Source organism: Salmo salar, chromosome ssa26 (assembly GCF_905237065.1).
Source record: "Salmo salar chromosome ssa26, Ssal_v3.1, whole genome shotgun sequence".
Lineage (NCBI taxonomy): Eukaryota > Metazoa > Chordata > Actinopteri > Salmoniformes > Salmonidae > Salmo > Salmo salar.
In genome coordinates this window covers 36,800,001-36,827,048 of record NC_059467.1, presented here as the reverse complement: position 1 = coordinate 36,827,048, position 27,048 = coordinate 36,800,001, and the positions used below count along the sequence as shown (strand labels likewise).

At 42.6% G+C, this 27,048-nt stretch overlaps 1 protein-coding gene across 6 annotated transcripts in view; it reads left to right on the top strand.

Moving 5' to 3' along the window:
- The window catches only part of LOC106587725 (cell migration-inducing and hyaluronan-binding protein), a 168,034-nt gene that overhangs the window by 112,676 nt on the left and 28,310 nt on the right, over positions 1 to 27,048 (top strand). For all 6 annotated transcript variants that reach the window (XM_045708744.1, XM_045708740.1, XM_045708743.1 and 3 more), the window contains 3 exons: positions 10,577 to 10,746; positions 13,509 to 13,718; positions 16,160 to 16,365. In XM_045708744.1, coding sequence (XP_045564700.1) covers positions 10,577 to 10,746; positions 13,509 to 13,718; positions 16,160 to 16,365 — 586 coding nt within the window. The remainder of the gene's footprint in view (positions 1 to 10,576; positions 10,747 to 13,508; positions 13,719 to 16,159; positions 16,366 to 27,048) is intronic.

The window sequence follows — 27,048 nt, the reverse complement described above, 5'->3', positions numbered from 1 at the left end:
TACATCTTTATCCATCTGTCTCTCTTTCTCTGTCTCTACATCTTTATCCATCTGTCTCTCTTTCTCTGTCTCTACATCTTTATCCATCTGTCTCTCTTTCTCTGTCTCTACATCTGTATCCATCTGTCTCTTTCTCTGTCTCTACATCTTTATCCATCTGTCTCTCTTTCTCTGTCTCTACATCTTTATCCATCTGTCTCTCTTTCTCTGTCTCTACATCTTTATCCATCTGTCTCTTTCTCTGTCTCTACATCTTTATCCATCTGTCTCTCTTTCTCTGTCTCTACATCTTTATCCATCTGTCTATCTTTCTCTGTCTCTACATCTGTATCCATCTGTCTCTCTCCCTCTGTCTCTACATCTTTATCCATCTGTCTCTCTTTCTCTGTCTCTACATCTTTATCCATCTGTCTCTCTTTCTCTGTCTCTACATCTTTATCCATCTGTCTCTCTTTCTCTGTCTCTACATCTGTATCCATCAGTCTCTCTTTCTCTGTCTCTACATCTTTATCCATCTGTCTCTGTTTCTGTCTCTACATCTTTATCCATCTGTCTCTTTCTCTGTCTCTACATCTTTATCCATCTGTCTCTCTTTCTCTGTCTCTACATCTTTATCCATCTGTCTCTCTTTCTCTGTCTCTACATCTTTATCCATCTGTCTCTCTTTCTCTGTCTCTACATCTGTATCCATCTGTCTCTCTTTCTCTGTCTCTACATCTTTATCCATCTGTCTCTCTTTCTCTGTCTCTACATCTTTATCCATCTGTCTCTCTTTCTCTGTCTCTACATCTTTATCCATCTGTCTCTCTTTCTCTGTCTCTACATCTTTATCCATCTGTCTCTCTTTCTCTGTCTCTACATCTTTATCCATCTGTCTCTCTTTCTCTGTCTCTACATCTTTATCCATCTGTCTCTCTTTCTCTGTCTCTACATCTTTATCCATCTGTCTCTCTTTCTCTGTCTCTACATCTTTATCCATCTGTCTCTCTTTCTCTGTCTCTACATCTTTATCCATCTGTCTCTCTTTCTCTGTCTCTACATCTTTATCCATCTGTCTCTCTTTCTCTGTCTCTACATCTTTATCCATCTGTCTCTCTTTCTCTGTCTCTACATCTTTATCCATCTGTCTCTCTTTCTCTGTCTCTACATCTTTATCCATCTGTCTCTCTTTCTCTGTCTCTACATCTGTCTCTCTTTCTCTGTCTCACTTTTTCTTTCTTTCTTAGAACGCAAGTGCGGGTATTCGAAAAAGGCCACACACACAAGGCCTCTCTCTCTCTCTCTCTCTCTCTCTCTCTCTCTCTCTCTCTCTTCTTCTCTTTATATATATATATATATATATATATATATATATATATATATATATATATATATATATATATATATATAAAGGCTAATGTGTTAGTATAGTTTGGCCCTTCATTGAAGAGTTCCTCTCCTGTGTTAGTATAGTTTGTTTGTGGTAAAGAAGGTTGTCATCTAGACTTGTTCATAGTGTTTGCTCAGATGTCTAGCATGCCACCAGAGCCTCTGTCTCTAAATGACTATCCTCTAATTGACTATTTCCTATATAGTGCACTAATTTCACCAGGGCCCATAAGGTGTGTGTGTGTGTGCATGGAGCTAGAATTCACAGCATGGAATACCTTTTCTTGGTACCATTCCACCTATTTCACAGTGGCTACACACATGCAGTCAGAGCCGGCACTAGCTGCACCCCCCCACACACACACACACTCACAACATGTATGTTTTAGAGTTAATTTCCTGCAATTCTACACATTTTGCCATGAGGCAGATTTGTAGGTGTGTGGGTGTGCTGTTTTTTTGTATTTGTGTCTATCTGTCTGCGTGCATGTGTGTCTGTGTCTGTTTCAGCCAATGAAACATCTCTCTGGTTCAGTGAGAGGAAGGGAGAAAGGGACTGAGTGTTCTTCTTAGAGAGAGGGACCATACACTCTGACAGACTTCACACACACACACACACACACACACACACACACACACACACACACACACACACACACACACACACACACACACACACACACACACACACACACACAACACACACACACACACACACACACACACACACAGTTCAGTGGTGGTTGCTGAGGGGAGGCGACTCATAATAACGGCTGGAACGGCGTAAATGGAATGGCATTAAAACACATGATAACCATGTATTTGATGTATTTGGTACCATTCCACCTATTCTGCTCCAGCCATTACCACTAGCCCGTCCTCCCCAATTAAGGGTCCACCAACCTCCTGTGAAACAGTTGTCTAACCTTACCTTTCAGCTCCCAGCCATTCTCTCTGGCTCTATCTCTGCCTTTTAAAAGTTACCACTGATTTAATGTGACATGCCCTCAATTGGCTGTGTGTGTGCGTGTGTGTGTGTATGTGTGTGTGTGTGTGTGTGTGTGTGTGTGTGTGTGTGTGTGTGTGTGTGTGTGTGTGTGTGTGTGTGTGTGTGTGTGTGTGTGTGTGTGTGTGTGTGTGTGTGTGTGTGTGTGTGTGTGTGTGTGTGTGTGGATGCTTTTTGTTAGTTTGAATATAAGAGCAGAAAGTAGTTCACTCTGAAGACTTCCACAGTTGATACATCAATGTTTAAAATACCATGAATAATGAGTTGTTTATCTAGGGGCTGCACCTCTGTTTTCTAGGCCTATTAATTAGGTGTGTGTGTGTGTGTGTGTGTGTGTGTGTGTGTGTGTTAAATCTATTTTATTGATAGGCTTGTCACTAACCCCTTTCAACTTTGATCTACCTATTCATTTAATAGAGAGAGAAAGAGAGAGAGAGATTATTTTAATTGGAAAGTGTGTGTGTGGCTAATGATGCATTTTCAGGGACAGTTGATATGTGATTCACAATAATATTAATGTGTATATCCAAATTAAATCTTTTGACCATGATAATCTCAGACAGGCAGGCAGTTAGGCTGGCAGACACCGTTATACAAACACTCACAGACAAATTCTCCTTCCTAATAGGGTCACGGTATGTTCTCCAACTCTCTCCGTTCGTCAGTGGAGGATGCAGTTTGTCAGTGTTGTCAGGGGAGCGCCAGTAGCAGGGCAAAAGGTGGCCGTGATTCTTTCCAACGGCTCCCTCAAGGCAGACCCGTTCAGAACCAACAGTACCCAGGTATCTAACTGCCTGTCTGCCTGTCTGCCTGTCTCCTCCGCATCATTAACAATTGGGAGAGAGAGGGGTAGACGGGGGCAGGAGCGGAGGAAAGAGAGAAAGAGGGTGGAGAGAAGGGGGGCCGGGGGAGAGAGACAATGGGGGCAGAGATTGCTGTCAGTCTTTATTGCACTGATGAGTAAATCCTGAGAAGTGATCCAGTCACTTTCTTTGTGCACAGAAAGGTTTTATCAGTAAAGGAGGGTTGAGATGCGTGGCTGACCAGCTGTGTCTCTGATTCTTTTACTGTTCTTTTTCATTTCATTCCCTTTCTTCTTGTTTTTCTTCCAGAACTCTTTGGCATTTAATGACTGTAGTGTTTGTGTCTAGTGTGTGGGCGGGCTGTAGGAGCTGTTCTTTTCTTAGATTCCTCTCTTTTTGTTTTGTTATTTTTTCATGTTTTTCATCCTCTTAAGAAGTCATGTAATATGATGCCATTAGTGAGGAGAGAAGACTGAACCTGGGGAATGTGAATGTTCTGAACTCATTAATATTTCTTTAGTATCTACTTGGATCATTAGATGTCACAGACAGTGGGCTGTTCTTGTCACAACCTCTCCTCTCACGCTCATTTCCTCTCTCCCTTTCTCTCCTCTCGTGATGTGTATATTCCTCTCCTCTCTCCCTCCCCCTCTAATAGTTCTCATCTGTCATATATCTAGCTCCCCAGTAGCTGGACTGGCAGACTCATTCTGTGACCTTTAACACCCACCATCATAATCTTCCTCAACCTCCCTCCATTAAATCTCTTCCCATTTCTCACCCTTTCTCTCTGTGTGTTTGGTCTGCGGCCCTGCCAACTACAGAGTGGTTCTTGTGACAGCTGTGAGGTGGTGACATCTTCAGACCATCACATTCAAATACAGACAAATCCTTCACAGACCGATTCCTGTGTGAGTGAGTGATGACATTCTGTGACCAATGTGTTAAATTTAAGCACACAGAAACAACTGGGTTCAATCCCAGTGTGGGGCACTAGTTCTTGGATGTTGTTTTTTGCCCCTAGTGGCCAGTTTTGATGCTGTCTCACAACTTCCGGAGGACCTGCACAAATGTTGAATTTCGCTTGGTATCGCAAGTGATCCCTCTACACACACACAGACACACAGACACACAGACACACACACACACACACACACACACACACACACACACACACACACACACACACACACACACACACACACACAAAAAAAGCACCCACTCTAGTTTATCTCCCTCCACTTTCAGTCTAAAAGGCCTTCTAAAATCACAGGGCAATTTTTTCCCACTAGTGTAAATTGACTCTAAAGAACAACACTAAACACATTCTCTGGTTGCTTTCTGAGAGTGATGCTCTCACATGTTCCCGGCAGGTGCTTCGGTATCAGGGAAGATTTAACTTTATCGGACATATGGATGTCACGTCCTGACCAGTAAAAGGGGTTATTTGTTATTGTAGTTTGGTCAGGGCGTGGCAGGGGGTGTTTGTTTTGTGTGGTTCGGTGTTTTTGGTTTATGTTCTATATTTTCTATTTCTATGTGTATATCTAGTTTTCTATTTCTATGTTGGGTTTTTGGCAATGACCTCCAATTAGAGGCAGCTGGTTGTCGTTGTCTCTAATTGGAGGCCATATTTAGTTGCGTTTGTTTTCACTTTTGTTTTGTGGGTGGTTGTTTCCAGTATAGTCTGAGCACCTTACTGGACTGTTTTCGTCGTCAGTTTATTTTGTTTAAGTGTTTTCTTTAATAAAGAAAGAAGATGAGCACTTTACCCGCTGCGTTTTGGTCCAATCCTTACGACGCCCTTGACAATGGATTGGGTGTGTAATCCATTAGGGCTTCCACCCACGCAGCCAGCACCATCAATAAATGAGGGATGTTGGCCAAATGAGCCACATTTACATGTCCTTAAAAACAGCCTAACTAATTACAAACAACTATTCCTTGTGTTTGGGTGTGTAGAATATGCAAAACTTTAAAGCCTATTGCTTTATTGGTTTTTACTTTTCGAAAACAATTGTCCACCTCATGGTTCAGCAGTCAGAGCACTAAATGCATCAGGGCATAGGATGCATAGACCTATAGGCTTAGGTGTCCACTGTATGATATTAAGATTAATATATACACTACCGTTCAAAAGTTTTGGTCACTTAGGAATGTCCTTGTTTTTGAAAGAAAAGCACATTTTTGTCCATTGAAAATAACATCAATTGATCAGAAATACAGTGTAGACATGGTTAATGTTGTAAATGACTATTGTAGCTGGAAACGGCAGATTTGTTTATGGAATATCTACGTAGGCGTACAAAGGCCCATTATCAGCAACCATCACTCCTTCTTTCCAATGGCACGTTGTGTTAGCTAATCCAAGTTTATCATTTTAAAAGGCTAATTGATCATTAGAAAACCCTTTTGCAATTGTGTTAGCATAGCTAAAAACTGTTGTCCTGATTAAAGAAGCAATAAAACTGGCCTTCTTTAGACTAGTTGAGTATCTGGAGCATCAGCATTTGTTGGTTCGATTACAGGCTCAAAATTACCAGAAACAAAGAACTTTCTTCTGAAACTTGTCAGTCTATTCTTGTTCTGAGAAATTAAGGTTATTCCATGCGAGAAATTGCCAAGAAACTGAAGATCTGGTACAACGCTGTGTACATATCCCTTCACAGAACAGCGCAAACTGGATCTAACCAGAATAGAAAGAGGAGTGGGAGGCCCCGGTGCACAACTGAGCAAGAGGACAAGTACATTAGAGTGTCTAGTTTGAGAAACAGACGCCTCACAAGCCCTCAACTGTCAGCTTCATTAAATAGTACCTGCAAAACACCAGTCTCAATGTTAACAGTGAAGAGGCGTCTGATAGTTCCTCTGTCCAGTGTCTGTGTTCTTTTGCCCATCTTAATCCTTTCTTTTTATTGGCCAGTCTGAGATATGGCTTTTTCTTTGCAACTCTGCCTAGAAGGCCAGCATCCCGGAGTTGCCTCTTCACTGTTGACGTTGAGACTGGTGTTTTGCGGGTACTATTTAATGATAGTACTATTTAGGAAGCTTAGGGCTAGCCCCAGAGATAGAGATATGCTTTTAGACACCGACATGAAGGTATTTATTCTTGTCAGATAGCATACTGCATCTGCTATAAAGATATAGGCATACAGAAGGAGGCTAATTCGTTAATTTTGTGAATATTTTGTATAAAGATCAGCATTATATTTTATATTATAGTAGTAACTCTGGTAGGCCTGAACGTTCTGCCTCACCTCAAGTTCAACTGTCGGTCAGTTGGAGAGCTGGCGCTCACTGCCTTAATATCATAGACCGGCAGTATAGTAAGCTAATAGCCACACCACACCAAACCTTCTCAAAAGTTGCTTACCTTTATTAGGGTAATATCAAAAGTACAATCGAACCATTGTTGATAGGGTAAATACGAGCAGGATATTATATTGCGGCAAACACAACATTATAGTTGGAACATAATTTCTCCAAATAAAATAGCTCAATAGAATGAAAGAAAACACTTGCGAATTGGTTTTAACCTTCACAAAAGTTTTGAAAAGGATATGTCGCAGCAATTACCAAGAAAGGCGGGTGCTTATGTACCCAACAAATGACAGCAATAGGCTAATGGTAGTTCTTTTCCAACAGACCTACTTATAACCCATCTTAAACTAAATACAGAGTGCACAATTAAAACGGCAGATCAAACTTAATTTAGCCAGTGAAAATGTCTCAACAGAATGAAACAAAACACTGTTTGCATATTTATATTAATAAATAGGTATAGAATAATAACTATGATATACAGTAATAATAATGATAAAACAAATGATTATAAATACACAAAAAACAAAAAACATTTAAAGGTCCAAAATGGCATCCTACCTGAATAGCCAGTTGCACAGTAGACTGCATTTGGCCGCTCCAACATCCATCTCATCTTAGTCCACTACAATATTGAAACTTGTCCATACGGAGGACATTGCCCTTGTAGCTGGGCTCCAGACTAACATGCTACCATGGTGACACTAGTGCCACTAAGTTTTTCAGTTGGTGGCACAAGCCCATGATTTGGTGGCACAATCAAAAATGTTTTTGCGGCATTACGCAATAGAAAAAAATTGTAGGCCTATCATCTTTTAAAATTCACAGTGCTTTATTAAAAAGTGTATTAGACTACTGAGATGTTATTGAAGAAATATGTTGTTTCATCATATTTTCATGTTGTGATTCAAAATATTTTAATGACCAACCTAACCCATTGATTGTCATGCATTTTGAGCAGATAATTATGATATTGTTATATTTTACTGTTAAAATAGTGCTCAGAATTTTCTGAATGTATTTATTTTAATAAAGATGAATTTGCATCTTAATGTGCTCTAACATTATAGGCCAATTTATTTGGGGCAAATTCACCACCTGAGTAAGTGGAAAAACTAAACCCAACTACTAGGTCACTATCTCTACAGATAATACCCACCGCTGCTATTACAGTACATTTAATGTAATAACTAAACCCAACTACTAGGTCACTATCTCTACAGATAATACCCACTGCTGCTATTACAGTACATTTAATGTAAAAACTAAACCCAACTACTGGTCACTATCTCTACAGATAATACCCACTGCTAGTAACCATGTATTAATCTAACAGCACTGTCGTGTCTTTGGCATCATTAAACTGAAGACTGTTATTTTATCAAATCAATTCTCTGTAATTATTATTACGTGATTAAACTAATCACGTAAATGTAATTAACTAGGAAGTCGGCGCACCAAGTAAAATATTCAGATTACAAAGTTATAATTTTCCTAATATAACTTTCAGATATTTTAATATCTGATCAATTAGTCTTCTAATTAATGAATTATTCTTTACCTCACATTAGTCTCATTCCAAACGTTGTAAATTGTTGGTTATCTTCACAAACCCAGTCTTCACTATGAATCATCCATACATCAATTGTCTCAATCATTTATTTATTAACTAACTAAATAATCCCAGAAATGCATCAACAAACAAACAAAGTAGATATGGTTACAAGGAAATGATAGGGGATGTGCCCTAATGGGCTTAACTGGTATGGCGGCTTGGTAGACAAAGGGACTGAGAAGGGCGTGAAAGACAAAACACTACACAGTTGATAATTATAATAATTGAAATGCTACTCCTTTGCACATGAACGCTCACTCATTCGGGAATAATTGCAATCAATATATATATTTACGCTCAGTGTGTCGTTGTGATCTCTGTTGGAATCGTCCTTCTTTCTGTTGGAAGTTCATCCGCCCGTGGTTAGAATGGATACTTCAGAGTCCCATTCAGAAATGTTGTTATAGAATAGATGTTTCGGCGGTTGTCGGCCTTCGCATTTAATGGTATAGAATTCCTAGCTGCAGACTAGTAATTAGTATCAAAGATTTGCTCTTATTCTGTCGGCATCGATAGTCTCAGAGTTTCAACAACCATTACAACCTTAGCTTATACTCAGGTTTATGGTTTCTACTCAACCCTTAGCCCTCTCGGTAATCGAGGAAAGCTTGGTCTCCACTCATACCTTAGCTCCCTCTGTGATCGAGGTACTGGTCTAAAGGGAAATTCCCAAGGTGGGGGTTATATCCAGAACAGTAGAAAAGGGCTGTCCCATGACGCCAGATCAATGTCTGTGCTCATGGGGCGGGCCTATGACTTAGTTAAACTCCAAAGGCAATTGGAGTTTCCTTCATTAAACAGTTTATAATCACATTACATAATTTCACAAATAGTTTCATCTTTACTCATTCATTTTATACAACAATTAGATGCAAGCCTCAAAACTGAGACTCTTGTATAAACAGAGTTATGGTAATGTGGCTGTTTTGTCTCTCATGAGTTTCACAAACATTAAACGAAATGGACCGGTCGTAGCTGGATTCTCCCCCGACCGTATGGACATTGTTCAGTTCTCAAGTTCTATGATGGAGAAGAGGTTCCTTTGTTCTCCTTTGAAACCTTCTCTCTCTACACTCTGGCCATGAGGAGAGAGACTCCTCTAGGAATTTATGACCTGCGATAACAGAGCCTGGGTGTAGGGGGAAGAGAGAGAGGTGGTGAGAGAGAGAGGGGGATGGTGCAGAGAGAGGGGGATGGTACTCGCTATACCCAAAGAGGACCACGTCATGACAGTACATTTAATGGGAAAACAAAACCCAACTACTAGGTCACTATCTCTACAGATAATACCCACTGCTGCTATTACAGTACTTTTAATGTAATAACTAAACCCAACTGCTAGGTCACTATCTCTACAGATAATACCCACTGCTGCTATTACAGTACATTTAATGTAATAACTAAACCCAACTACTAGGTCACTATCTCTACAGATAATACCCACTGCTGCAATTACAGTACTTTTAATGTAATAACTAAACCCAACTACTAGGTCACTATCTCTACAGATAATACCCACTGCTGCTATTACAGTACTTTTAATGTAATAACTAAACCCAACTACTAGGTCAGTATCTCTACAGATAATACCCACTGCTGCTATTACAGTACATTTAATATAAAAACAAATACATTGCAGTTGTAGGCCTATGCACTCGCAATGGCCAATCCACATTTAGTGTGCTCCATATCTCACAGCCATATTGAATGTCTTGTTTGTAAAATAGTTTCATAGCAAATATCTTGTTTGTAAAATAGTTGCTTTTGAGCTCGAAGAAATAAAAAGTATATCTGAGAACATCCTCTCTCCACCTTTGACAACAGAATAGCTGTGTTTTCCCCACAATTGGATTTAAAAGTGTTATACAGAACACTTTTCTTTCTCCTGGAGCATTTTTTCCCTCTGAAAAGGAGAGAGAGAGTGCCTCGCTCAACATAGCAGCAGGCCCCAGCGAAACAGGGGCAGGTAGGCAGACACTTTCATTACAGGAATCATGAGGATAATGTAATTTACTGTTTCACCAAATCAAGGTTTTAGCCTCATAAAAACAAAGACATTTTGAGTGAGGTAAATTAATGTGCAGCTCGCACAGATGCGACCAATACATGTTTTAACTCGCCCAGCGAGACTAAATGGTGGCAGTTTGGAGCCCCGCCATGTAGGCTTTTCACTGCTCTCTAATTTTCATTTTACTTTGATGAAAAAGGGCTCCATCTTCACAATCAACAGTATCCTAGGCCAAGGCTCCTCTCTCACTCTCTCCTCAGCAGCAGACCAGCCCCGGACAATTTGGCTGACTACAATTTATCGGCTTTTCATTTATTTTATTGGCCAAAAGCCGGAAATTACCTGCTAATGGAAACCCTGGTGTGTGTGTGTACATGTGCATTCGTATGTCTGTGTATGTGTGCTGCCAGGTGTGTTCTAACTCTTTGTGTGTGTGTGTGTGTGTATGTGTGTAGGTAAGCCAGTGTTCCTCCATATGGGTGAGGAGGTGGATGGGGTGGACATGAGGGCAGAGGTCGGCCTGCTGAGTCGCAACATCCTGGTGCGCGGCGAGATGGAACCTGGTTGCTACGGCAACGATGCCTGCAAGTTCTTCGCCTTCGACACTTTCGGAGGACACGTGAAGGTAATTTAATTAACATGTCATTAATTGTTCATGAATCTACCCCTCCAATCTATCTATTCATCCCTCTATCTACACCTTTACTTTATTCATCCATCCACCCATTCATCCTCTCTTCATCCTTCCATAAACCCCTACATCTTCTCTTTGTCCTTCCGTCTACTTTCATCTTTTCTTTATCCTTCCACTGATCCAAACTTATAGATATTGTGTGTAGGGCCGGACAATTCTGGTAACTTAACTTCCTTAACCATTTACAGCGGTGGGATAAATCAGGGTCACACATAGTGTTTCTTGGTATTCTTAAACAATTCTACTTTGAAACAAAAGTATACGCCTCACACACATGGTTATGGGATAAAAAAAGAAGACACCTGTATCATGTCAGATATACAGTTGAAATGTGTTAAATGTTGAGTTTGCATCCCAATATTACACTTTATATACATTACAGACGACTGAAATATAACAAAACCGTTTCACATAGAAACACCGGATTTTCGGCGGGTTTTTGAAATAATGTTTATTAATTATGAATATTATTAGTAACCTTCCACCCATGAGGCCTCAAGGTCATTTGACTGCAGGAAAGGGCTACAGTCTGTGAGGTACCAGAGTTCTGCAGCCCTGATCATGTCTTTCTGTTCTGTTTATTCAGTACCTTGAGGCCTTCACCAGAAGAAATGGGCTATTGTTTTGGGCTATACTGTACAGTTAACATAAAGGTTACATTAAGAAAGTGAGCTCATCTATTGTCCTTACAGGTTAGGTGAGGGTAAGGGAACAGTTTATAGATTTTAGTTATAATCAGATGTTTAGTTAGAAAGCACAACCCTTCCGTCCCCGTCTAGCATGGCTAGACGCCCAGACTCTGGGGAGCACAGTTAGGACAGAGAGAGCTGAGACTGTCACACACGCCAGCCAACTAGATTATTACAGTAATGATCTGGTTTGGGTCATGACTGGCATCAGATGACATATGGTGACGCAATCTGTCAATGACATTTGTAATATCATCGTCATGACAGTGGTATGTCAGCTGTCATTAGGCCAGTGTGATTCTATGACAGATGGACAGGCAGGCAAACACACACACACACACACACACACACACACACACACACACACACACACACACACACACACACACACACACACACACACACACACACACACACACACACACACACACACACACACACACACACACACACAGCACCATAACAGCTATGGATAGTATTAATGCCAGATAGCAATCCTGATTTAAGCAAGCAGACAGGCTAGTGTTTGCACAAATAAACAATTGTCACTTTGCTGACAGGGTGTCACGACACCAACGGATGGTGGCGCCCCTCCTCGCCCGGGCGGCGCTCGGCGGTCGTCATCGCCGGCCTACTAGCTGCCATCGATCCTCTGTTTCACTTCCTATTGGTTAGGTCTAGGTTAGGCACGCACCTGTTTTGTTTTAGTTGTTAGCGGGGGGGTATTTAGTCTAGCTAGGTAGGTTTGTGTTTTGTGCGTGATTGTTCTATGTCAGGACTGTGGTAGTTTGAGGACAAGTGTTTTCCCTCTGCCTGTGTTTTTTGTTTGCCACAGAGGTTTTGTGGGCTGCGTCCCTGCCTAGTTTAAGCTGGGGTTTTGGAGCGTTTGTTTGTTATGCGCCCTGCCCTACCGTGTTTGGACTATGTGGATACCCATTAAAAGTGTGTTCACGGATTTTCTGTCTCCTGCGCTTGACTCTGCCTCTCCTGCTTCCTTGAGCCACCCTTGACACAGGGAGTGTCACATTGGGAGAGTTTCTTGTTTTATGCTGTTTGCCATTACTGTAATTAGGTTTGGCAGAACATTTCCAATGAGTGAAAGTTTCTTGGAAGCTCTTTTGATTGAGTTCCGTCTCAATGAAGCAAATTTTATTTACAGCACAGAAACCAAGTGTGAAGTGCAACCGGAGACACACACACACACACACACACACACACACACACACACACACACACACACACACACACACACACACACACACACACACACACACACACACACACACACACAAACACAAACACAATGGCACACTGGCATAGTCTTTAGAATGAGTTGGATTGCATCCTGTTCAATAGACAGCTGTTTATTGAAGCTGTCAGTCATGGGACCTGGGCTGTGTCCCAAATGCCACCCTATAATAGTGCAGTACTTTTGACCAGGAAATGCAGGGCTCTCATTTGGGATACAGCCCAGGAGAAGATCCACAGCTAGTATGGAATGGAGCCACGTCCATCTCCACTGCCTGCAAATTCTTCCCATTACATTCTAGTCAACCACATTTTAATGAAGAATTATGGAAACAATTTGATTGGTCTCTCATGCATGGAAACTCACTATCTTTTTATCTGTCTGCTATTCAATCTCTCACACTTTCACTGTTTCTTTCACATTCAAATTCTCCTGTCTTACTCTCTGTCTTTCTCTCACTCTCTAGCGGGCTCACTCTCTAGCGGGCTCACTCTCTAGCGGGCTCACTCTCTAGCGGTCTCACTCTCTAGCGGTCTCACTTTCTAGCGGTCTCACTCTCTAGCGGTCTCTAGCGGTCTCACTCTAGCGGTCTCACTCTCTAGCGGTCTCACTCTCTAGCGGTCTCACTCTCTAGCGGTCTCACTCTCTAGCGGTCTCACTCTCTAGCAGTCTCACTCTCTAGCAGTCTCACTCTCTAGCGGTCTCACTTTCTAACTGTCTCACTCTCCCCCTGTCCCCACATGTCTCCCACCCAGGTGGAGCGTGGCTTTAAGTCTGTGCAGGTGTCCGGTGTAGAGCTGCAACACATGGGTCAACAGTCTATGGGTCACTATCCTGTCCACTTCCATATGAATGGAGACGTGGACCAGAAGGGAGGCTACGATCCCCCCACCTCCGTCAGCGATCTGTCCATCCACCACACCTTCTCCCGCTGTGTCACTGTGCACGGCTCTAATGGCCTACTGGTGAGCTATATGCATGCACACACTTGGACATTTGGTTCCATACATTTGAGAGTATAAAAGTGCTGCTGGTTGGCCATTCAGTTGTCACGACGACACCCGCCTTCGCCCAGCCTCTTCACCATCTGTGTGTGTGTGTGTGTGTGTGTGTGTGTGTGTGTGTGTGTGTGTGTGTGTGTGTGTGTGTGTGTGTGTGTGTGTGTGTGTGTGTGTGTGTGTGTGTGTGTGTGTGTGTGTGTGTGTGGTTAAAGAGGTCTTCTGTCAGATCAACTGTCTTACCCCAGCAGAACCCCAAATATAAGCTGTATACCAAACGAGTGGCAGGGTGACAGCTGTTTTTCGGATCCCAGATGTAAAGTAATTTAACTGAATCAGTAGCGTTAGCACATTCACAGAAAGATTTTCGAACCTCACTTGACAGGTTTCTTCCGTTCACGGAGGCACAGAAAAAGTACAGTCAAACACATCCATTTTATTAGCATTACTCTCTAACTGCTGTATCTGTCACGTCCTGACCAGTAAAGGGGTACTTTTGTTATTATAGTATGGTCAGGACGTGGCAGGGGTGTGTTTGATTTATGTGTCTTGGGTTGTTGGGGTTTTGGGTAATGTTCTATGTTGTCTATTTCTATGTTTGAATGTCTATTTAGTCTATTTCTATGTTCAGGTTTGTTTGGGCCTTCAATTGGAAGCAGCTGTTCTTCGTTGCTTCTAATTGAGGGCCATATTTAAGTAGGGGGGTTTTGTCACTGTGTTTGTGGGTAGTTGTTTCATGTATAGCTGTGTAGCCTTACAGGACAGTTTTTTTTGTCGTTGTTTGTTATTTTTGTTAAGTGTTCACGTTTATCCAAATAAATAAGGAAGATGAGCACGATACCCGCTGCGCCTTGGTCCACTTTTTATGACGCACCTGACAGTAGCTGAGTTTTTGAGAGACGTTATAACGCTCCACATCTTGGGTTGAAAAATTCTGCTAACTTTCCCCAAATTCCCAGGTTTTTCAGAAATCCTGATTCCAGGAATCTTTGAACCAGGACTTCTAGAAAACCTGGGAATTTTGGGAAAGTTGCTGTAATTTTGTAACCTTATCCAGGTTGAGCTACAAGGGTTTCAGGAAACTTTTACCTGTGGTGTTACTTCACTGTCTTTGCTAAAAATCCGAGCCACCTACGGAATTATAATGAGGATAATAACCATATTCATGATTATGCATGTTGCTAATTACTGTTGTGAACCCAGGGACATTATGATCTGTGGACTTTACAGGGTCACAGACAGAGCAAATAAATAGAATTACGCACAAAAGAAGATAATTGCTTCTAGCTAGAATTGTATGAGAACAGTCTGTCGGAAACTGAGGTGGGATTGTGTGTTTGCGCGCTCATCGCGCTCAACTTCGCCCATCCTCGTGCACGTGCGTATGTGTTGGAGGGTTGTTAAAGGTGTCCTGTTGTGTTGCCACGGCAATCAGAGAATTTATCCGTTGCCATAACGAGGAGATGTGCTGTTGCTACCCAACATGGCGTATCTAAACCAAGGCTCCTGAAAATTGGGTACAAACTGGATAGAAAACAATTGTGTCCTGTCACTCTTCAGGCGTTAGAAGGAAATGGAAGATAGATGATGAGATATTGAATTCTCTGAGATGTTATCTCTCTGCTTCGGCTTCGTCCCAGTTAGTACCCTATTCTATTCCCTACATAGTGGAATAGGGGCCCTGGTCCCTATGGGCCCTGGTTTAAAATAATGCACTAGATAGAGAATAGGGTCCCATTTGAGACTCAGGCCCTGGTCTCCTCTCCTTCATCAGATGTCAGAATATCTCCATAGACATGAAGACTGGGGTTAGCTCCCCATGATTTAGCTCAGCAGTCTAATACAGTCTTGTGTTAGCAGAGGTAGTTTGGTGAACTGTTCTCACATGAGGAGACTTCCCCAAACCAACCGCAAAGAAGAGGTGAGATAAGCTAGCTAGCTAGCGTGACAGGCAGAGTAATATATTTCTTTAAATGGTGTAGCTCAGTGGAATGATGTGTTTCACACCATCTGATAAGATGGGGTTTTTAGCCCAGTGCAGATAACAGAGAAGAGACAGAGAAGGAAAACCACTTCCTTCAGACATGCATCTGTGCCATTCAAAATAAATGTGTGCATGGTTTGTCAGGGTTGGAGTTGTTCCAGTCAATTCAGAAAGTAGGACTAAACCAAATTCCAATTCCAAATGTTCCTCATTGAAAAGCATTGAAGGTATTGGAATTGGAAATTCAGCATACTCCTTGAATTGACTGGAATTTGAATGGAATTGACCCCAACCCTGGTGTTTCTCTCTCTCTCTCGCTCTCTCCCCCCCTCTCCCCCCCCTTTCTCCCTCCCTTCCCCACTCACTCTCTCCCCCCCTCTCTCTCCCACTCTCTGTCCCTCCCCCCCTCTCTCTGTCCTACCAGGTAAAGGACGTGGTGGGCTACGATGCTCTGGGACACTGTTTCTTCACTGAGGACGGTCCTGAGGAGAGGAACACTTTTGACCACTGCCTGGGGCTGATGATCAGAGCTGGTACCCTGCTGCCCTCCGACAGGGATAGCAAGATGTGTCGTGATATCACACAGGGAGCCTTCCCCGGATATGTGGCCAACCCACGTCAAGACTGCAGGTAGAGGAGATCAACAGAAGTGTTCCCTTCCCTTCACGTAATCCTAACCTTAAACTATTAGTGGGGAAGATGCAAAACTGACCCAAGATCATCGTCTAGGGCTGACTTCACATCTACACATATAGATACACACATATGTAAGATGGATATATACAGACAGCCACAGGTAGATACATGTACACACACACTCACCTCTTTAGCATGTCTGTCCTCTGAACTGATATGTCTGTCCCCGTGGTAACCTGCTATCTCTGGTGTTAGAGAGACAGAGTATGATTAATGCATAAGAGACACGCTCAACCAGAAGATACAACACTGCAATAAGACTGCGCTTTACCTTATCTTACCTTAAATCACACACACACACACACACACACACACACACACACACACACACACACACACACACACACACACACACACACACACACACACACACACACACACACACACACACACACACACTGCTTATTACCCGACTGACGTTCTCTATTCCCTTTGCAAATCTAATTAGGTTGGCTACAAGTCTGGATCCCACATTCATTTGAGTGTTAAAATCAGAGTTTTATCTAGTTGTCGGTTACTAGGGCTGCATCCCAAATGGCATCCTATTCCCTACAGAGTGCTGTCGTGTCTATGTGTCGTTTAAAGAGTTACTATTTCCCGAATGTAACTCTCTTCAGATATTTTCATATCTTATCGATTACAATCACTTATTAATCTATTACCTCATCAGTCATATTCCGAATGTCGCAAACTCTTGGATATCTGCACGAACGCTAGCATAAATTATGACTCAGCGATATACCAATTGGCTTAATTACTTATTTACTAAGTAACTAAATAATCACACAGAAGTACATAAACACACAGGATAGGTTATACATTGGTTACTAACATGATACAATGAAAAGGCCCTAGTGGACTAAACCGATATGATGGCTTGTTACACCAAATGAAAAGGGAGGGGCAGGTAAGAAAGAGCAGGAGAAAAGACAAAGGACTACTATCGTACACACAGCTGTTAACTAGGCTCATGGAAATGCTAATACTTTGCACATGAACAGCCACTCATTCGAAAATAAATAGCATTTTACATATTCACGAGTGTATGCCTTTGTTGTCTCTCTGTTGAAATCGCCGGTCTGTCTGCTGGAGAGTCAGTCGACAGAAAGTCTCTGGTTTGTCCACCAGAGATCAAAGTCTTTCGTAGTTCTAGCTTGTTCCCTTTGTTCTGGAAGTGTCTGTTAAATATGGATACGTCAGACGTACCAATGGTCGTTTGATAGGGAAATGTTCTCCAGAATGGATCTTTCAGAGTACCACCCATTGGTTCTCGGTTGCATTTACCAGACTAAAGTACTTAAACAGCTGCAGACTGAATGTTCCTGTGTAGTCTTTAGTTTTGTAGAGATGTGTCACGACTTCCGTCGAAGTCGGCTCCTCTCCTTGCTCATTCAGCGGTCGACGTCACTGGTCTTCTAGCCATCGCCGCTCAACTGTTCATTGTTCCATTTGTTTTGTCTTGTTTCCCCGCACACCTGGTTTACATTCCCTAATCACACTACATATATATTCCCTCTGTTCCCCCCCATGTCTTTGTGTGGAATTGTTTTTGTTACATGCTTCGTGTTACGCACCAGGCTGGTTTTTCCCCGGGTACCGTGTTGTACCCGAGTGTGTTTAATTGTTTTACTTATGTATTATTGTGACTGTTGTCGCGCTTTGCACTTTTGGCTTTTGGCTGGAGGTTTTTGACGCAGTTGCGTCCATCTGTTGTTACTTCTGCCAATTAAAGTGTGCGCCTGATCACAACTCTCCGCTCTCCTGCACCTGACTTCTTACCAGTAGCGCACAACCTGACAAGATGTTCTTCTTCTCTGTTGAAGTTTCAGAGTTCTAGCCATTACGTCCCTCTCAGCTCACGTTGTTGGTCTCGTTGGCCTAATGTACATTGTGTCAGAAGTGGGTTTTATACCCTCTGGAAAAAGGGGGCGTTCCATGACACCGATGTAATGTCTGCTCACGTGGGCATGGCCACTGACTAGGTTACGACTTCATATGAAAAAAAATTCTCAATACATCTTCCCACAAATAGTTTCATATTTAATCATATACGTTCCCCCACATTTGGATGTGACCCTGACAACTGGGAAATATACACATTCAGAGATACACTTATGTTGTTATACTGTCTTAAGTTACGTCAGAAATTATTAACAAATTCCACAGCATTGTTCTTTAAATACCCAAGGACCATTCCAAATGTTTGGGATACAGAAATAGTGTTTAATTATTCAGCCTTTTAATGTTATCGTACTGCAATGTCACTCTCTGTGGTAACAAAGGGATTTAACTTCCATTTCTGAGAGTATGGAGAGAGAGTTTTCCTGCAGGTATTTATGACCATCATAAAACTGTGGAGAGGGGGGGGGGGTGCCTATGATCCTCCCCCCAAGGGCATGTCATGACAGTGCACTACTTTTGACCATGGTCCTATGGGTCCTGCAGGGTCAAAAGTAGTGCACTATATAGGAGCTTGGTCAAAAGTAGTGGACTATGTAGGGAATAGGGTGCCATTTGGGACACAGCCCAGGAATTTGCCTTACATTACATTTCATAGAAACAATTAAAGATCTAGACACCTCACTGATAAGCAGACAGGTGGAGACATTAATACGGCAAAGCCATGAGAGAAGGTCACGTTAGAGTATGTGTACCTCTCCTCTCCCCAACTTTCCATTCCTCTCCCTCCTCTACTCTCCTCTCCCCTCTCCCCTTAGCTCCTCTCCTCTCCTCTCCTCTCCTCTCCTCTCCTCTCCTCTCCTCTCCTCTCCTCTCCTCTCCTCTCCTCTCCTCTCCTGTCCTCTCCTCTCCCCAACTTTCCATTCCTCTCCCTCCTCTACTCTCTCCTCTCTCCTCTCTCCTCTCTCCTCTCTCCTCTCTCCTCTCCTCTCCTCTCCTCTCCTCTCCTCTCCTTTCCTCTCCTCTCCTCTCCTCTCCTCTCCTCTCCTCTCCTCTCCTCTCCTCTCCTCTCCTCTCCTCTCCTCTCCCCTCTGTTCGTCATTATGATACTCCTCCTAAGGAACAGCCTCCATAGGAATTTATGGAAATTTACATTATTTCAATGTTATGCTTCAAGGACAATGAAAAATAAAACGTATGTATCATCCAAAACCTGTAGCTGTTGAAATGAAAGCATGTTGCTCACCTCTCTACACTACAAAGCAACAATAATGTACAGCTGGAGAAGTTCATCCATAATAATATGTTTTCAATATTGCTCACCAATTTAAGATCAATCTGATGTAAAGTGAAGCCGGTAAAAATAAATTGCAATGACTCTTGGTACAATAAACCTAGGAAGTGTTTCAGTCATACTATAAAAAACACTGGGTTGACTGGTGGCCTATTTGTATACGTCATATCATGTAGCACTAGGCTGGCTGCTAACGTTAACTACATTCACTGTCAATGCACAATATTTCTTCAGCAGTTGTGAAAGGACTATTAGAAAATCCATAAGAACAGCAGTTAAATTGCAGACATGAACCACCACTTCATCCATGCTTAATAACATCAACAATGGGTTATCGTTTTGTAATATATGTAGCATACATTGACATTTACATGCGTTGCTATGGTTACACAGTACCAGAAGCCGAGCAGTTTGTCTCTCAAAATAGAAAAAAAGGACATGTTCTACTCTAATAATTTCAATACTTCCATATGAAATGTCTTCCCTCATCACTTTAATCGGTGCTGGCTGCATACATATGTTGCACATCAGGGCATTGTTGACAAGGTGGGTATTTTAATGTGGGGAAATAGTTTTTCCCTGATTCACTTCCATTAATCAAAGCCTCGAAAGGAAGAGTTTAATAATGGAGGCTCTTATTGGCCAAGACACAGCGTCAGCTACCCAGGGTTTATATACATCATGTCACCTACCAAAAAGTATGAGGTAACAGAATTACTTTTCCTCAGTAAAGTTTTGCAGATTTGTTGCTTCCCCCATATCTCCTCCCCCTCCCTCTCTTTCTATCTATTCTCTTTTCCCACACATCTTCTCACACAGACACAGTACTATCACACTCTCTCCACCTTCCCTATTCCCCAACTCTACTGTCTTCATCCTCTCCTCCCATCTCTCCTCTCCCCTCTCTCTATCGCCAGACTCCTCTCCTGTCCTGTCCTGTCCTGTCCTCTCCTGTCCTGTCCTCTCCTCTCCTCTCCTCTCCTCTCCTCTCCTCTCCTCTCCTCTCCTCTCCTCTCCTCTCCTCTCCTCTCCTCTCCTCTCCTCTCCTCTCCTCTCCTCTCCTCTCCTCTCCTCTCCTCTCATCTCCCCTCCTCTCCTCTCCTCTCCCCTCTCTCTATCGCCAGACTCCTCTCATCTCCTCTCCTCTCCTTTCCCTTCTCATAGCACAGAGTGAGTATTAACTTAAAATGCTGAGAGGAATAAAGAAACACATGACTGTAGAGAATATCTACAGTTCCGCCCAGGTGTTTAAATTACAGAGGAATCTATGTATTCACTGCACTTCCTACAGTAATACACACACACACACACACACACACACACACACACACACACACACACACACACACACACACACACACACACACACACACACACACACACACACACACACACACACACACACACACACACACACACACACACACACACACACACAAACACTCAGATGAACATTTTATTTTAAGATACATAACACCTGCACTTAATGCCTGTAAAAAGAGAGAGAGAGGGAGGAAGGAGAGATGTGAGAGAAAGAAAGAGATGGAGGTGAGAGAGAGAGAGAGAGAGAGAGAGAGAGAGATGAGGGTGAGAGAGAGATGAGGGTGAGAGAGAGATGAGGGTGAGAGAGAGAGATGAGGGTGAGAGAGAGATGAGGGTGAGAGAGATGAGGGTGAGAGAGAGAGATGAGGGTGAGAAAGGAGAGATGAGGGTGAGAGAGAGAGATGAGGGTGAGAGAGATGGAGGTGAGAGAGAGAGAGAGATGGAGGTCAGAGAAAGAGATGGAGGTGAGAGAGAGAGAGAGAGAGATGGAGGTGAGAGAGAGAGATGGAGGTGAGAGAGAGAGAGCGAGATGGAGGTGAGAGAGAGAGAGAGATGGAGGTGGGAGAGAGACTTGTTGGTAGTGATTGCTAACACTGCTGTGACAATTGTCACTCATTACCCAAAGCTGCTTATACCGCGCACACACACACACACACACACACACACACACACACACACACACACACACACACACACACACACACACACACACACACACACACACACACACACACACACACACACACACACACACAGACAGACAGTGTGTAACCACTGTCTGAAAGAGTATTTTGTGTACTCTGCTGTGCATATGCCTGTTGTCCGAACCTCTGGCAGTCTCTATCGGGGTGCCACAGGGTTCAATTCTCGGGCCGACTCATTTCACTGTATATATCAACGATGTCGCTCTTGCTGCTGGTGATTCTCTGATCCACCTCTACGCAGACGACACCATTCTGTTTACTACTGGCCCTTCTTTGGACACTGTGTTAACCTCTTGGGGCTAGGTGGGACGCTAGCGTGCCACCCGTGGTGCACTCCATCAACAGCAGGTGCATTTCAAGAGCGGCAAATTTGAATCCAAATAAATGTCAAAATTCAAATTTTTCAAAAATACAACTATGTTACACCATTTGAAAGATAAACATCTCCTTAATCTAACCACGTTTTACGATTTCAAAAAGGTTTTACGGCGAAAGCATAAATTTAGAGTATGTTAGGACAGTACATTTACAAGAGTTGTGTGTAATGTTTTGTCAAGTCAAAGACAGGGTCACCAAAACCATAAAACCAGCTAAAATGATGCACTAACCTTTTACAATCTCCATCAGATGACACTCCTAGGACATTATGTTAGACAATGCATGCATTTTTAGTTCTATCAAGTTCATATTTATATCCAAAAACAGCGTTTTACTATGGCATTGATGTTGAGGAAATCGTTTCCCTCCAATAACCGGCAGTCAAGTCAGCGTCACAAATTAAATAATTAAAATTAGAAAACATTGGTAAAATATTATATTGTCATTTAAAGAATTATAGATTTACATCTTTTGAACGCAATCAACTTGCCAGATTTAAAAAGAACCTTACTGGGAAATCACACTTTGCAATAATCTGAGCACTGCGCCCAGAAAAATACGCGTTGCGATACAGACTAGACGTCATGTTGGGGAGATCTAAAATCGAAAATACTATGTAAATAATCCATTACCTTTGATTCTCTTCATCAGATGTCACTTCCAGGTATCACAGGTCCATAACGAATGTAGTTTTGTTCAAAAAAGCTCATCATTTATGTCCAAAAATCTCCGTCTCGTTAGCACATGATGTAAGCCAGCCGGACTTCTCGTCATGAACGAGGGGAAAAAATATATTTCCGTTCGTTCAAACATGTCAAACGTTGTATAGCATAAATCATTAGGGCCTTTTTTAACCAGAACATGAATAATATTCAAGGTGGACGAATGCATACTCTTTTATAACGTATTGGAACGAGGGTACCCAACATGAACTAGCGCGCCAGGTGTCTAATGGGACATCAACGTTCCATGGCTCTTGTTCGGTCAGATCTCCCTCCAGAAGACTCAAAACACTTTGTAAAGGCTGGTGACATCTAGTGGAAGCAATAGGAAGTGCCAAAATATTCCTAAACCCCTGTGTTTTTCAATGGGATAGGTTTAAAGTCAATACAACACATCAGGTATCCACTTCCTGTCAGAAAATGTCTCAGGGTTTTGCCTGCCAAATGAGTTCTGTTATACTCACAGACACCATTCAAACAGTTTTGGAAACTTTAGAGTGTTTTCTATCCATATATAATAAGTATATGCATATTCTAGTTACTGGGTAGGATTAGTAACCAGATTAAATCGGGTACATTTTTTTTATCCAGACGTGCAAATGCTGCCCCCTAGACCCAACAGGTTAACTAACCTCCAGACGAGCTTCAATGCCATACAACACTCCTTCCGTGGCCTCCAACTGCTTTTAAATGCTAGAAAAACTAAATGCATGCTCTTCAACCGATCGCTCCCCACACCGGCCCGCCCGACTAGCATCACTACTCTGGACGGTTCTGACTTAGAATATGTGGATAACTACACATTCCTAGGTGTCTGGTTAGACTGTAAACTCTCCTTCCAGACACACATTAAGCATCTCCAATCCAAAATGAAATCTAGAATCGGCTTCCTATTTCGCAACAAAGCCTCCTTCACTCATGCTGCCAAACATACCCTCGTAAAACTGACTATCTTGCCGATCCTTGACTTCGGCGATGTCATTTACAAAATAGCCTCCAACACTCTACTCAACAAACTGGATGTAGTCTATCACAGTGCCATCTGTTTTATCACCAAAGCCCCATATACTACCCACCACTGCGACCTGTATGCTCTCGTTGGCTGGTCCTCGCTACATATTCGTCGCCAAACCCTCTGGCTCCAGGTCATCTATAAGTCTTTGCTAGGTAAAGCCCCGCCTTATCTCAGCTCACTGGTCACCATAGCAACACTCAACCGTAGCACGCGCTCCAGCAGGTATATTTCACTGGTCATCCCCAAAGCCAAGTTTTCCTTTGGCTGCCTTTCCTTTCAGTTCTCTGCTGCCAATGACTGGAACGAATTGCAAAAATCACTGAAGCTGGAGTCTTATATCTCCCTCTCTAACTTTAAGCATCAGCTGTCAGAGCAGCTTACCGATCGCTGTACCTGTACACAGCCAATCTGTAAATAGCTCACCCAACTACATCTTCCCCATATTGTAATTTATTCTCTTGCTCTTTTGCACCCCAGTATCTCTATTTGCACATTTATTTATCTATCTGCACATTTATCGCTCTAGTGTTAATGCCAAATTGTAATTATTTCGCCTCCATGGCCTATTTATTTCCTTACCTCCCTACTCTTCTACATTTGCACACACTGTACATACATTTTTCTGTTGTGTTATTGACTGTACGTTTCTTTATGTGTAACTCTGTGTTGTTGTTTTTGTCACGTCACAGTGCTTTGCTTTATCTTGGCCAGGTCGCTGTTATAAATGAGAACTTGTTCTCAACTAGCCTACCTGTTTAAATAAAGGTGAAACAAATTAAAAATAATATTCCCCTGTCTGCTGACATACCGCTAACTTGTTCCCCTGTCCGCTGACAGACAACTAACATGTTCCCCTCTTCCGCTGACAGACGGCTAGCGTATTCCCCTGTCCGCTGACATACCGCTAACATGTTCCCCTCTTGCGCTGACAGATGGCTAGCGTATTCCCCTGTCCTCTGACATACCGCTAACATGTTCCCCTCTTGCGCTGACAGACGGCTAGCATGTTCCCCTGTCCGCTGAAATACCGCTAACATGTTTCCGCTGACAGATGGCTAGCGTATTCCCCTGTCCTCTGACATACCGCTAACATGTTCCCCTCTTGCACTGACAGACAGCTAGCGTATTCCCCTGTCCGCTGAAATACCGCTAACATGTTCCCCTGTCCGCTGACAGACGGCTAGCATGTTCCCCTGTCCTCTGACATACCGCTAACATGTTCCCCTGTCCGCTGACAGATGGCTAGCGTGTTCCCCTGTCCGCTGAAATACCGCTAACATGTTCCCCTGTCCGCTGACAGACGGCTAGCATGTTCCCCTGTCCTCTGACATACCGCTAACATGTTCCCCTGTCCGCTGACAGATGGCTAGCGTGTTCCCCTGTCCGCTGACATACCGCTAACATGTTCCCCTCTTGCGCTGACAGACGGCTAGCATGTTCCCCTGTCCACTGAAATACCGCTAACATGTTCCCCTGTCCGCTGACAGATGGCTAGCATGTTCCCCTGTCCGCTGAAATACCGCTAACATGTTCCCCTGTCCGCTGACAGACGGCTAGCATGTTCCCCTGTCCGCTGAAATACCGCTAACATGTTCCCCTGTCCGCTGACAGACGGCTAACATGTTCCCCTGTCCGCTGACAGATGGCTAGCATTGTCCATGATACTTGGTTCTGCTTCAAAGCACATGGAAATATGCAGCTCTTAATTGATCCCTATACTGTATACACACACACATACTCACACCCACACACACACCAACCACCGTTCCCAGTGATCATGCATGCCAAACGTCAGTCTCTATTGTCAGTGTGTGATGTCTAGCTGTCATAACGTTAGTGTGTTTGTGCCTCCAGGTTTTCTTGGGGGATACGTGTGTCATGTCTTGTATGTGTGCAGTTATAGGAGACAGCCATAGTGTACATAGTGTAGCCACACATAGTGTACACTGCCACTGTCATGTAATAGTTCCCTTCAGTCTTTATGAATTGGTACATTCAATTTGTGTTACGATTCTTTATTGATACCAGTTAAAATCAACAAGCTCTCACAGTCTCACTGCAGAATTCGACGTTCATCCACGTTCTACAAACGTCAAATTTTGAAGTTGCACCAAAAGTCAAATTTCGAAATGTTTTTATTGGTCCTGCTGCTCTGTGTCGTTCCAGTTCTCCAAATGTCCCCAAAAAATTCTGGACTTTTCTGAGGTCTGGTTAAAAAGCGACAGTGCTAGAAGCATACATACAAGATATGATGAATCTAAGTCAGTTTCATTTAGAAAAATCTGCAACAAACTGGAAAACCCAATTTATCATCATCTGACAGTTTAGACCTTCACAAATGCAGGGTTTTTCAGTAATGTACATTTTCACTGAACAAAATCAGACAGCATATCCCAATCCTAAAAGCTAAACTTAAAGCTTTTTATTAATCAGTTACAGTAATAATTTTCTTTTTATGGCATCTTCCGCTCAATCTCGCTCTCTCTCCTTCATTCATTTTGAAATACCCCAAGCTCAACAAAGACAATTACACCTCTCTCTCTCTCTCTCTGTCGTTCTCTCTCTCTTGTTCTCTCTCTCTCCTTCTCTCTTTATCGCTCTCTTTCTCTCTGTCTCTCTGTCTCTGTCTCTCTCTCTCTCTCTCTCTCTCTCTAGTAGAGACCTTGATTACCGATGACCTGATTTGCTTTCATGTTTTTGAAAGGCAGCGACGACCCCTTGTTAATGGTGTGTGTGTGTGTGTGTGTGTGTGTGTGTGTGTGTGTGTGTGTGTGTGTGTGTGTGTGTGTGTGTGTGTGTGTGTGTGTGTGTGTGTGTGTGTGTGTGTGTGTGTGTGTGTGTGTGTGTGTGTGTGTGTGTGTGTGTGTGTGTGTGTGTGTGTGTGTGTGTGTGTGTGTGTGTGTGTGTGTGTTTGTGTGACAGAGCACTTTTAAAAACATTAAAACATTATTTCACCATTATTTAACCAGGTAGGCTAGTTGAGAACAAGTTCTCATTTACAACTGTGACCTGGCCAAGATAAAGCAAAACATTGCGACACAAAAAACGACACAGAGTTACACATGGAATAAACAAACGTACAGACAATAGAAAATATCTATATACAGTGTGTGCAAATGAGGTAAGATTAGGGAGGTAAGGCAATAAATAGGCCATAGTGGCAAAATAATTACAATTTAGCAATTAAACACTGGAGTGATAAATGTGCAGAAGATGAATGTGCAAGTAGAGATACTGGGGTGCAAAGGAGCAAAAAATAAAAAAATAAATACAGTATGGGGA